Raw genomic sequence first — 13,404 nt, 5'->3', positions numbered from 1 at the left:
AACCCAATGGCACCTATGTGCAACATATTCACATAGTCGTTAAAGTCGTTCTCAGCTGCTGCAGCATTAGCCCTGGCTCACGTAACAGCAGGCAGTGTTTCTTTTTCTTTTCTTTTTGGTATTTTTTGGAATGGCAATGAGTTGTGGTGCAGATGTAGTCAAATACTCACTTTCTTCCTCGATATCAACACGATTCTCGAGCTCCGAGGTGCTCTTCTGGCGACGCAGCAGCTTCTGCTTGGGCTGGCAGCGGGGCAAGTTTGGGGCACAGTCGCCATGGGCATTCAGCTTGCAGATGCGGCAGCGTAGACCCTGACGTGTGTGGCCTGCCAATAACAACAGGAACAACAACAAGAATGGGAGTTATAAACTGTATCAAATTCATAAGCATGAGGGGTCAGGTGCGGAGGAAGAATATGTTGTTAAATTTGCAAAATAAAGGTGGAATTGGGGCTTGGGGGTGGCTGTTACCTCTCAGTATCTGGGAACAGACATCACAGGCTGTTATCTTTTTGTACGTGTATTCCTGCAGATGATGGCTGCCATCCAAGTTGGGACGCAGCGGCTCCGATGTGGTACTGGAGGCACCATTACGCCTGTGAAAAGTTCAGATGGGATCAAGCGTAAGTGAGTGAGTCAAAACGGGATGATTGTATCATACAGTCGATATACAGAGTAGTCTCAAGCTATGAATGTGAAAATGTATAAACAAAATGTTGCACTTTTCCTACTTTCTCTCTCGCTTTGCTTTTGGTCTGCTGCTACCAATAAATAATACTCGGAACATATGTACAATAATAACAATAATAGAAGAAAGAAAATTCACAAAATTTCCATTTTCACACACATGCATACACTACATGTGTACATACATATGTATATACATGTATGTACAGGCGTTTTTCTCTGTATTTGTGTTTTATGATTTCATATAAAAATATGCACAATGACTAAACCAAACAATGGGCAAATGGACAATGGACAATGAACATTAATCAAAATTGCTTGTTTTGTTCGGTGTATATTGTGTGTTTGAAGTCAAAAATGTGAAACAAAAAATGAAAAAAACATCACTTTCAGTCATCCGAAGTCGTAATGCTCTTGCTCATCCAAAATGAAATGTATTTGACAATGAAGGACGTCACAGGACTATAATAATAATGGAAATGCAAATGTATGCATGGTTTACTTAATAATAACATAAGCTTTCCATGTTAAAGGACTGATCTGTTGTCTGTTCTGCTTCTGTTGTTGTTCTGTTAAAGTGCTCAAGAGGGTTGCCACCATGTCGCAATGTGTTGCTCGCTAACGTCACAGTCGCTTATCGAGTGGAAACAATCTGATTGGAATCCAACAAAATAACGCGTGCAAATATTGAAAAATCTAATTGAAGCGTAATACTTAAGTGTCATTGTGACGAACTTTTGTTTATTTTGAAATATTTACATTGATAGATCGAATTCCTACATTGGAAAAGGTAAAAACTCTTGAATAATACAATTTTTTGTTCAGCCAACACAGATTGATTTAAATTGACATCTTTTTTGTCACATTTGAATATTTACTGTGGGTTAAGGCAACGTCGCTCCAGGATAACAAAATTATGGAGCCTATTTGCATATATTGAAATGTAGAGCTTCTTTTATTTCCTTTCTGTGATTTGAAATGCACTGTAATTGCATCTTACACACACACACACACATACATATGTGTGTGATTAATTCCATTTATCTCACTTGAATAGGGAAACCGTGTCTTTTGATCGCATTACTTTAATTCTTATTGATATGTGAAAAATATGATGATATTATTTCGAATTCGAGCAATTTTAATACCGATTTTTTTCATAATAAATGACCGGATAGCAACGAAGAGAGAGAGAGAGACGGAGCAACAGAAAGAAAGAGAAACATCTGAATATACTATGTGGATGCATATAAATATGAATATATTTGGTAATTTGGTTGTTTCATTTTTGCCTCTGTTTTATTTACCCGTAAAACAGACAGATAGACATCGGACAGGCAGACAGAGGAGCAACAATGGAAGCAATTGTTCGCAGCGGGCGGCTCAGGAGTCTGGGACTCGGGGCTGATTGTTTGTAAGTGGCTTATATTGTGCACATAGACAGACTGACACTCCGACAGACCGTCCGACCAACAGATGCTAGTGATGCCATCGAAGGAGGGGAGGCAAAGCGGGACAGCGGAGGCAAACAAACAAACAATTCAGTTCAGCAAGTTGGCTTATAAAGTTGTTACCAAATGCTTCGAATGAATTAAAAGGGACTGGGACTGGGACTGGGCCCTGGCCATGAGCCTGTTTTTCGTTTCAGGGAAATTGTAGGTAAGTAATTTGTTTGTTTACTCAGACAGAGAAAGGAAAAGTGCAACATTTGATCTGATGATGAGAAATGATTATTAGTTTTCAAAGGAAATTTAATCAAATAGGTACATATATGTATGCTAAGCTAATTAAATATTAATATAGATATTCATTTATGTATATTGGTTGGCCTAGACTTGAATTTATAAATTAATGGGACAACTACAAATAAATTGCTTTTTATATACGTGTATATATATTATTATATTGTATACATACATAAGTGTTATACCTGATTAAATAGAATTCTCGTTTAATATACTCTGTATGTGTGTGGGTGTGTGTGTGTGTGTGTGTGTGTGTCGGGGTAGGTATGCGCATGTATGCTGCTAACAAATTTACTATGGGGAAAAATGCTTTTCGAATGTAAACGAAAAATGCATAAATAATTTGTCCATTTTACAGATTTCTAATTCATTTTGTGCACAACAAAAAAGTTATTATGAAACAAACAAACTCACAATGGCCGAAAAACTAAACTGAACCGAACTGAACTGAACTAAACTCAACCGCCAACACCACAGGCCATGCTGTGCGCTTGAAGGCTGGACGAGGGGTCGTATTAGTAATTTTTGTAATTTCGAGAGCAATGCGAAAACTTTTGCAATATAACAGAAACAAAAACAGAGGAATGCGATTGCAAAAGCCGAATAAGCGAAAACTTTAACTGCGATTTTCTTGTCACGTTGCTTCTGTAAATATTTATATTCGGGAAATTGTATAACTAACTTAAGTACATGGTTTTTGTTCTCGTTATAATTCCTCTAGTGAGGCTAAAGAGATTTATATCACCACCACCTGCCCACTAGTATCCTATCCTTTTCCCTCATCCGCTCACTAAGCCGCGAAGATTTTCGATTTATCATCATTGGGAGAGCAAGCTGTCGACATGGTATTAAGTATTGTTCCCATTGCCATTGACCAACTGAATGCAGCCCATTTCTATACGGATGCGTTTTTGCCATCTGTCTGTTGTCTACTAGTCCATTTTAAGGGTGCAATTGTGTGTGTGTGTGTGTGTGTGTGCGGAGGGAGTGGAGTGGCAGACTTTGAAAATTTATAGTTGGCAATTTTTGGCATATTTTTCAATGCTTGGCTCTGGTCATGGCGGCAATGTGAATCCATTGCTTTGGATTCCTCACCCACTCCCACATACACATGCCACATGCTTGAAACATATGGGCACAGAACATGGTAGTTTTCTGGATCAGTTCCAGTAAATGACTCTAAGCTATACCTATACCTTATACCAGCATACGATTTAGTCAACTAATCATATAGGTCTTTAAAATCAAAGCTAGTACCAACGATTTGAGCTGAGGATCCTAAGATTAGTATCTCAATAGGTTTATTCTACGGTTGGATTGAAGCGGTGCGATCCTAGAGGCTAATGAACCGTTAGGAGAGTTCTTCAATCTACCGTTTTCTTGCTATCATGGGTTAAGGGTATTTTATAGTCGGCCTGGGTTATTCGTATTCCTTTTCGGCTTTTCTATTTTCTGTTTGGTTTTAATTTCTCCACAAATAACGTGATTGATGGTCCCTGCTAAGGGCCCAGGTGCAATTTATTGCACTTGGCTTCATTACAAAAAAACAAATACAATGCGATACAATAAAATTATATAATACAATTAAACCATAAATGGAATATAAACTTAGGATTGGTGCCTTAGGGCAGCGTTTAATGGAGTTTATGCTTTTGGGGGAGATTTCTACTTTAGCGTGCAACATTTACAGCATTTCTTATATAGATAGTTTTTCGAGTATTACTTTACATTCGTGTATGTATGTGAATAGAGGCTTGTATCGTTTAGCGGTTATACCATTTAGTTAGTTAGTTTATGATATATTTTGTGGAAGTTTTCTTTGTTGTTTAGTGATTGAATTTTGTGTCTTATGTTTTGCTCTTTGTTTTTTTTTCGGTTACCTCAAAGTCAAAACGGTTGATACAGCGTGGTACATTTGATTTTGTCGGGGTGGTTGGCTGATATAACGCGAATATATATGATATATATATATGTGTATATATATATATGGTTTGGTTTTTATTTTTCGATAAGTCATAAGCATTTTTCATATGCGGAAATGGGTGTATTTGAGATGTGAATGAACGGTTTAATAGAGAGAAAGTGTAAATATAATTAGTAGACTGATGACTTAGATTGGGAGTAGGAGCAACTAACGGGAAGAGAGCTTAGAGTAAACTTAATATAAAAGGACTTTGCGAAGCATATTCCCCATTCCATCCATGACCACAGATTGCATCAGGACTCCTCCTCTTTGGGCACAGGCAAATTAAATTACTTTGCATCAATTTGCGATTGCATAAACTGTGGAATTATTAGGAACATTTTTTGGTTGCGGTGATTTTGAGTTTGGCCTTCCTTTCCTTTCCACTCTCAAACTCTCGACTCGGCGAAAAACGAGCGGAGAGGGGCAGAAACTGTTGCCAATCCTTGGAATATTTTTGCGTTTCCACAAGCTTTTAGTCATATTAAAGTGCGGGTTTTTATGCACTATTGCCTTGCCTCCTGCCACAGCACTTTTCCCTCTCCAGCTGTTGCTAATGCTTCTCTCTGCCCCCGCCCTGCCACGTCCCGCATTATTGCACTTCTGTATTTGTATCTGTGCAGTCGGGCTCTCCCCACTTTCATCCTTTTTCATCTAGTTTTCCTTTTCTGCCATTTTTCCATTTTTTGGGGGGTAAGGTTGCTGGCTGCTGGTTATACTTTACTGTGGTTTCTGCTGGACTTAATGGGTTTTTTTTCGCTTGTTGTTTTTCGGTTACTCTAAGAGGAGTTTTTTTGGCGGGATCGGGCTCAGTGTTGTGAGGAAAGGGGGAGTTGGGGAGATGGGACGGGTGCGAGAGGGGCTTTACTCACCTATCTGCTTGTTGTGCTGAACCAGAACCAGCCGGCTTTAGGCTCTTAAATGCTTTCAGCCACTTTGTTTTCATCGATGGCGCTGTAGCAGCGGAAAATTTACGTTCGTTGCGCGGCGAGGTTGGCTCAACTTTGCTAACGAACAGCTCCTTCTGCAATTATAAAGATACAGATAGAGTTAGAGATAGAGATAGAGGAGAAAGAGAAATAAAAGGGACTTGAGAAATGAGATGCAGAATGAGAATGGTTTCTACAAGAACTTGTTAGCCAAAGCCTAAAATTGCAATTTGCATTTAAACGTCTCACGTTGCAGTTTAATTACAGCCATTAGCACTCGTACACACACACACACACAGACACAGAGACACACAGACACACATACACATTAATGTTGGCCCACAAAACTTTGTGCCATTTGCAAGCGATTTGAGTTTCAGGCAACTGGCACACACACGCACACACATATATATATATATTGACATATACATTAGTATGTACATTTGTATGTATGGATGTATGCTCTCATAATAGAGCCATGATTACATGAAACACTAAGTATTTAGGCGTAAACGTTAAATATTTAACTGATATTCTGATATGCTCTCTCTCTCCTTCCTTATCGTTGGCTTTCTCTTTACATCCATTGGTTGTGTGCGTGTTGTGGCAAATATAGCTATTTTAATTAATAATCAACACTTTGCCAAATACCACAAAATGTAATTATGCTTCACACACACACACACACACGCACACTCTCATACACACACAGATACTTTAGTCCTTTTACTAACATAAATTAAAACCACGTGTGACATTTGACCATAGTTTAGCAAAGCCAGCTTACTAACTATCTCCCCTCTAGCAACCTGTCACTGACCCCATCTCCCTGTCCACTTTCCGATTATCTCTGAAATGCGTTGCATTAAAATTATAATATGCTTTTGGTCCCAGTCCGTAAAATGTGATTTTTGAAACCAATTGATTAGGACTAACTGGAGCATGAAGTACAATTAATTCTGGTTATCGCATGGCTTAAATCTATGCGTATAGTCGAAGTCCAGAAAGACATTGGATGCAGAGAGGCAAAAACTTCAATTTCATGGAATATGCTTAATCCCAAATACTAATTGTTTTATTATGAATGGCAGCTAAAGTTGAAAATGCTGTTTGCCTTTCTCGATATAACTTGTGCGACTCTGAATCCAAAACCGATATGTAAAAGGCAAACAACTTATCACATACATAGTTTGGATAGAGCCTGGAATATTGTGCTAATCCGAGCATCTATTAGACTAAACATTTTGATCGAATTAGTTGGCCATTTATTGGCATTACCAATGTTAAGATAGTGTCCCCCTAACAAGTCCTGGACTAGACCACTTTTATATGAACATGGTCAAGCAGCATCCCCATTAAAAGTGGGATAGAACCAAATATTGTCAACGGAATATCCGTAGGATAGGATCAAACCAAATGGCGTTCTCTCATGGAATACGCACAGAATTATTATTCAATTCGGATTTGTATGTGCTGTAGTTTTCCTTTGACATGGCATATTCCATGACCAAGTGGCAGTTATTGAATCGATTTTGGGTCTGATGAAATACTTTCGTAAATAAGTATGTGCTACGATTCAATAAGCATGTCTCAAATACAAGCACGCATGGAATAGCAAAGTTGGATTTTCAATTTTCACATAGTCAGAAGCAGAGTCGGAGACAGAACGGCAGAAGGACTAACTGACTGACAGGCTGAAGCGTGACTTTGTACACGATGTATCCAATTCATATCGAAAAATCATTGCACTCAGTGCAATTGCAACATTTATAATGCAGTAGGACGCGTTCGTTCTGATTTTATGATTTAATTATTTTCTGTATTTTGCTCGCTCATATTTTCGACAGGTTATAGTTGTGTGTATTTTTAGCACTCTGACAGCCTGACAGAGCTAGGGACGAGGCCACACAGTACAGGATCAGTCGGTGGATGGTGGATGGTGGACGGGGGGGAATGAACTGAACTGACAGCCAGGATATTAAGCTTGTCCATATGGTGGCAACGATATCAAAATCAATGCATCAAAGAGCCACACACAAAAGCTTTGGGCGGGGGCGAATGAAATTCCATTGGCCATTTTTGTGATGACATTTTTGTCTTCTTCTGTTTTTTATTATGAAAATAATAATAATTGAGTTGGCCAATTAAAAATTAATTTCATTGACAAAGCTCATAAGGTTTTCGTGGTTTCGTGAATTAAAGCTGTGAAGTTAAGGGATGGGCAGTGCAAAATGCGAAATGCTTTAAAATGCGGGCTGGGCCAACAAGATAAGAAGTCGTCGGCTACCAGCACATTTAAATAAATGTTAGAGTGCGCCCCGCCCATTTAATGGACATGTGCCTGTCATGTTGGCTTTGTCATTGTCGTCGCCATCGTTGTCATCGTCCATCGTCATCATCAACATCATCATCATCATCATCATCGTCAGTCGTAGTTGCTCTTGAAGGCGTGTCCTGTGCCATAAATTTATGCATGCAGTGCATAAAATTCAAATTAAAGGAGAGCTGCAGCATGCCCTGCCAGAGACAAGTACACGTTTTGACACTTTACAACAGAGCAGCCTGTTCCCAGAGTCCACTCCCACTTCCAGTCCCAGGCCTCAGGTCGTCCTGCCCGCAGTTTTGCTTTATCGCTTCAAAATGCTGTCATGGCCAATGGCTGGGTAGGTTGGTAATTTTCGGACGTGAGTCCTGCAATCAGTGCAACGAGCAGCTGCAGTTGCAGTTGTCCGAGCCCGACTCAACCCTTCTCATTTGTGTCTCGACTGAAAAAGGCTTAGAGAAAAGCACTCCGGGAGTCCTAGTTCCACTCCACTAGCACAAAATGCGCTCTAATTGATTCCAGTTGCCTTTTTAAGCTACTTTTGATCTACTCTTTTTCTTTTTTTGTGTTGAGGTTTTATATTTTCTTTTTTTTCTCAATGGGTAAGCCGTTATCTACTGCTGGTCTTAGCCTTTTTTCACAGCCGCCTGGGAAAACCGAAACCAAATTTATGGCTGTCACAATTTTTTAATTATGCTGCCCTATTGCCAGAGATTGAAACCACAAAGGTATCATAAATTGCCCCGTCTTCTAAAGGGAATCAACGAAGCAACGAAGATGGCCAAAGAGAGAATCGAATCAAGGAGATGGAGAAGCCAAGGCAAAATTGCTAAAAACCAAAACAAAGAGACCAGAGAATTTCCTCATTAAGGCCACAACAAAAGAAGGGAAACAAAAGGCAAAGCCAAAGCTGTGCCTAGCTGCAATTTCAAGCTTCATCTGCTTAAACATAACTGATAGCAGATGGCAGCCAACCAGCCAGTCATCCATTCACGGGGTTCACTTTATAGCCACTTTGATAAACACCCACCGACCATCCACCACATTCTTCTCGATAGGGTTTTCAGTTGTTAACCTATATTTCTCGCCCGTGCAGGTCTACATATGTGTGTTCGTTCGTTGGACTAGGAGCTAGGTCTCGGGACTTGGAGGTAGTTTCTAATGCCTTTATGGCTTTTAGCAACAACCAGCTTCAACTAATTGCCGTCGAGGACTAAGGATATGTAAGAGCTGCGCAAATAGCGCCTAAGACAATTTCGGTAAATAAGCGCGAGGAAGGATAGGAAGTGGGTCGGAGTCGGTACGGGCGGAGAGGAAGTAGGAGAGAGATGAACAAACAAACATTTCCGTAAATTACACGCATTTGTCAAAACGAAACAATGCGCAAAGTGTTTATTTGTTTTAGTGAGTGCTTTTCAGTGCGCGCAGACGGACGCACGGACAGATAGACAGGGAGTCCGACAGACACATAGATGGATAAAATGACTCAGCACTGAGAATGCAACGGGAATGAAAACTGGATTGAAAAGTGTTGCAACTTCTAATGGGTTCTCGTTCTGTGTGTGTGTCTATCTCTCTATCTTTCTATCTGTCTATCTGTCCGCTACTCCGCCTATCCATCTGTATGTGATCAGTGTGGCGCGAAATATAGAGCAGCGCTTATGCAACCACATTTGCCATGACAATGCATCCAATCCATTCATCATCTATCGATCCAAAGTGCAACCCAGCAACCCAACAACACAAAGCGACCTCAAACGCAAAACGCGAAAATCCAAGCGCAAAACCAAAGCAAAGACCAATGCGGCGTATGGTTAATGTATAATGCAAAGTCTTTTTCAATTTTCATTTATTACATGGCTCAAATATAGATGCCAAAGAGGGATAGAATGGAACAGTGAGAGAGAGAAAGAGGCAGTGACTTGTCAGTCAGTTAGTCACATTGGTTAAACCTTTCGGTGGTGAAGAACCAAATTCAAGACCATTTTGCCAGTTATACAAATAAAATACTCTTCCCAAAGAAGAAATACTGCATTGCGAATAAGTTTTGTAACTGAAATATGTGGTCAACTGTGCCCGGCCTCTGAATGATACTACTCCATTTTATGGGTGTATGGCCTAGAAATGTATAGGTCTGAATTTGTCGATGTATCAATATCAGAAATTCACAAATTTTACCTACTTAAGTGTAGATAATCCTTCTTAATTTTCAAAGCGAGAAGTTCTTAGTTCTTTTTGTGTGGAAAATGGACAAAAGCAAAGTGTATACAGAATATGATATTCCACTTTAAGTATAAAGATTTTTCTAGGAAATCTTTATCTACAAATTTGGGTAAGTCGTGGGGATCAGTTCTTAAGTCTATTGTTATTCTGAAAAGTGGAAAGTCCAAACGATGCTAACTTGAATTCAACTCTATTGATGATTGAATCTATTGTATATCAGGGGGTCATGAAAATTGAAGGACAGGTCTATCTTATCAAAAACTTTATCAATGTCAAGACTCTTGAAAGAACTTGCTTAGACCTTGCTGGGAGAAAAGGCAAGCTAAAGGGTATTCAGCAGTGACTGTTTCCCTTTGGGTCCTGAAAAGGCAACACTTAATAAATATATAAAACCGACTCATCTCCGATTCCGATGCAAAGTACAACAACAAAAACTGGCAGTCGGAAAAAAATAAATGTAAAATTTATTGGCCACAATTAAAATTGCAGAATGTTGTTTGCCTTTGCCTCGTGTGGTCCACTCTGGCCAGGTCTAGGTCCAAGTCCAGGCCCGACGTTCTGGCCCGGTTGTTTACCTTATATTCATGCCAAAAGGCAGGCAACTGATAAGTGCGCTTAATCGGCTCATGCTTAACGCCTGCCAGAACCGGGATCAGAAGCAACGGTAACAGGACTCTAGCTTGTTGTGGGCTTTGTGTATTACTTCCTGCCATTCCTGCGCCTTCCCCACATTGCCTCAGAGTGGCGTACATATTTTATAGGGTTTCATGTCATATGATGGCGCATTTTATTGGCCTAACTCCCAGGCGGCCTTCGGAGCAAAAGCTTTCATTAAACTGAAATCCTGGCTGATTCTTTCCGTAATGATACTTGCAGTAGATGCTCGCATATCCTTTCATTTTTGTTGGTTTTGGTTTTTTCTTCATTTTTTCCGCTTGTAATTTGCATTTCTTTTTTTCTGCGTGCTCTTTACTTTTTATTTTTATTACAAGCAAAAAAAAAGAGAAACTGTCAGGGCCTGCCCCCAAGTTTGTACTTGTGTTTTATGGATTTTCTTTTTGCACCCAGCCTCTCATTCACCTCAGCCCCTCCACTGCCCCCAACCACTGGGATGTTCATGCTGGCTGACATTCTACGTGACTGCCATCAATTTTGCGAAAGGCATTCGCCGCTTCATTTTGCATACAAACAGGTGAGCAGGACATGTGTGTGCCTGCCTCTGTGTGGGTGTGCTTGAATGGGTAGGATGTCCTTGTGCTCTTAACTCGATTTTGAATTGGTTTAAAAGGCGACATGTGCCGGGACTGCTGATCACACACACCCACACCCACACCCACACCCACACCTCCGCCAAATGGCATTGCATTTTGTGGTGCTTGAGTTTCTTTTTATGTATTTTTATTATTATTGCAAGTGTAAATGTGGAAAATTCTCTTCGTGCGTGGTGTGTGTGAGCATTTATTGTCCTATTTCTTGTTAGCCCTGACTGGAACTGTAACTCCAACTGTGACAGACTGTCCTTCCTTAGCCAATGATTCCTGATGATGCTGAGGTTCCTCTTTCCGACTGGTGCTGCAGTGCAAATTGATTTTCAATAGCTGAGTGGTTTTTCATTCAATAAAATGACATACTCAGTTGACTCTGAACGAAGTAAACACGAATAACATGGGGTACAGAGGAGAACAAGACCGAAGACAGACCACAGGATACGTGCTCGATGGTCTTTAAGGCATAGACCAGCAGTTCTTTGCCAATTTAAATGAGGCAGGGATTTTGACAGCGATATTTACTTGAAATTTCGTTCGACTTAACCCATTTATATCAAATTGGCAATTTACTTAACCTTTTTGCTACAGTCCAAGGCTTTTTTGGTGATAAATGGTCACAACTGAGATAGGAATAGAGAGACAAACAGAGTGAGAGAGAGAGAGAGAGAGTTATGCCTAGAGAACTGACAGCTCCCAAGGCGATTTATCATTCGACCTCAATGGAGCAATTGGCTTAACTTGAGCATAGAGTTTATTTTATCCTAATCGCATTTCTAGCCACTTATCAATCAATATCAACAGCCTACACAATACTAAGAAAAGATGCCAGAACGAGATTAAAAGCAAGGGCCAATGGATGGGGATGAGAGCAATAGTTCAAGCTGGTGTGAGAGTCTCTCAAGAAAAATCTCTACAATTTACTTGAAATGCACTTGTTCTGTATCAAGAGAAGTCCTTGTTCGAACCCTCCAATCCCAGCTGACGATCTGCACTAAAGCAAGTGAAGCCTTTGTACAGAGGTTCTATGGAAAAGACTTTTGGCCAACTAGGCGTATGAAATTCTAATTAAAATGCGAAAGAGCAGGCAAAACAGAGGGAGAGGGAGTCATAAATACTCATTTTAGCCTCACAGACACACACACTCACATGGATAAACATGGAACATTGGCTGCTATCTACTTAATTACTTAGTTGGGCGTGTGGGCGAATTATATGCATAATTTAAAGTGCATGTGTCCCATAAGACCATCTCCATCTCCATATCCATCTCCATTTGCAGCTTCAAACGACCGAACCCCATTCCACCCGCTGGAGTGGAGTCTTCCCAGCTGATTAAGCCGAGAACAGGCGACTCTCCTTCCCCAATTGTACCACGACTTTGCCTTGGGCAGACAGTTTCACACGCAAACTTTTATTGCACTGACAAAATGCTCGGCTTGGCTTCTCCTTTTCATTTTTCTCGCTTTTTGCACAAAAATAAAATATGTGTATGTGAGGGAAATGGAGCGGAAAATATGTGCCTGCCACCCCCCTCTTTAGACCCCTTATCCACCCACTGACTGAACAGACTATACACATGCACACTCACAAACCTACACATACACATATATGGATATGTATGTGTATATGTGTATGTGTACCAATGCTATGTATTCCCTTGTTCGGCCACAAAACAGGAAATCAAAATATTTCCGCAACTCAAATTGAAAATTGTCAATTTATTTTCATTTTTTCTTTACTTTTTGCTTTCGTTTTTTATATTTTCTGACAGGTGGATTGGCGGTTGGTGTTTTTTTTTTTTTTGTTATTTTGCAGGAACGGTGGAATGTTCGCCTTTCTGGTAATAAAAAATCAATTAACTTGGCCTTGTATTCGTGCCTGCACATGAGCCGCGTTACTCAGCGACAAGCTTAAGCCCATTTCCATGGATTTGGATGAAAATCGATGGGCCTCACGTACACGTAATGCTGAGTACAAAGTACAGACCGAAGAATGGGAGGAAGGATGGACACCCAATGGGCGGGTGGGTGCAACCTGGCACTAAGGCCAGGTGCGATAATTGATGTCAAATGCTGGCCACATTTGTAACCTCGCTGTGTGTGTGTGTGTCTACGTTGTGAATGTGTCTAATATCTGGATCTAAGTGTATAGGTGTGTACTGTCGTTAATCATATAGGCCAAGTGAGAGTCGAACACACATTTGACTGTCAATCGACAACGAAACTTAATAACCACAAATTCTGATACACATCGGCAGACTCGCAGG

General features: G+C 40.2%; 1 protein-coding gene across 1 annotated transcript in view; it reads right to left on the bottom strand.

Moving 5' to 3' along the window:
* Stacl (Stac-like) overlaps positions 1–13,404 on the bottom strand; it is a 59,417-nt gene that overhangs the window by 15,643 nt on the left and 30,370 nt on the right. The window contains 4 exon segments of the mRNA XM_068288201.1: positions 171–326; positions 472–596; positions 4,313–4,369; positions 5,268–5,419. Coding sequence (XP_068144302.1) covers positions 171–326; positions 472–596; positions 4,313–4,369; positions 5,268–5,419 — 490 coding nt within the window.

The sequence above is a fragment of the Drosophila tropicalis genome, unplaced genomic scaffold (genome assembly GCF_018151085.1).
Source record: "Drosophila tropicalis isolate 14030-0801.00 unplaced genomic scaffold, ASM1815108v1 contig_573, whole genome shotgun sequence".
Classification (NCBI taxonomy): domain Eukaryota; kingdom Metazoa; phylum Arthropoda; class Insecta; order Diptera; family Drosophilidae; genus Drosophila; species Drosophila tropicalis.
The sequence above is the reverse complement of the archived record's forward strand: the minus strand, read 5'-3'. Positions and strand labels throughout refer to the sequence as shown.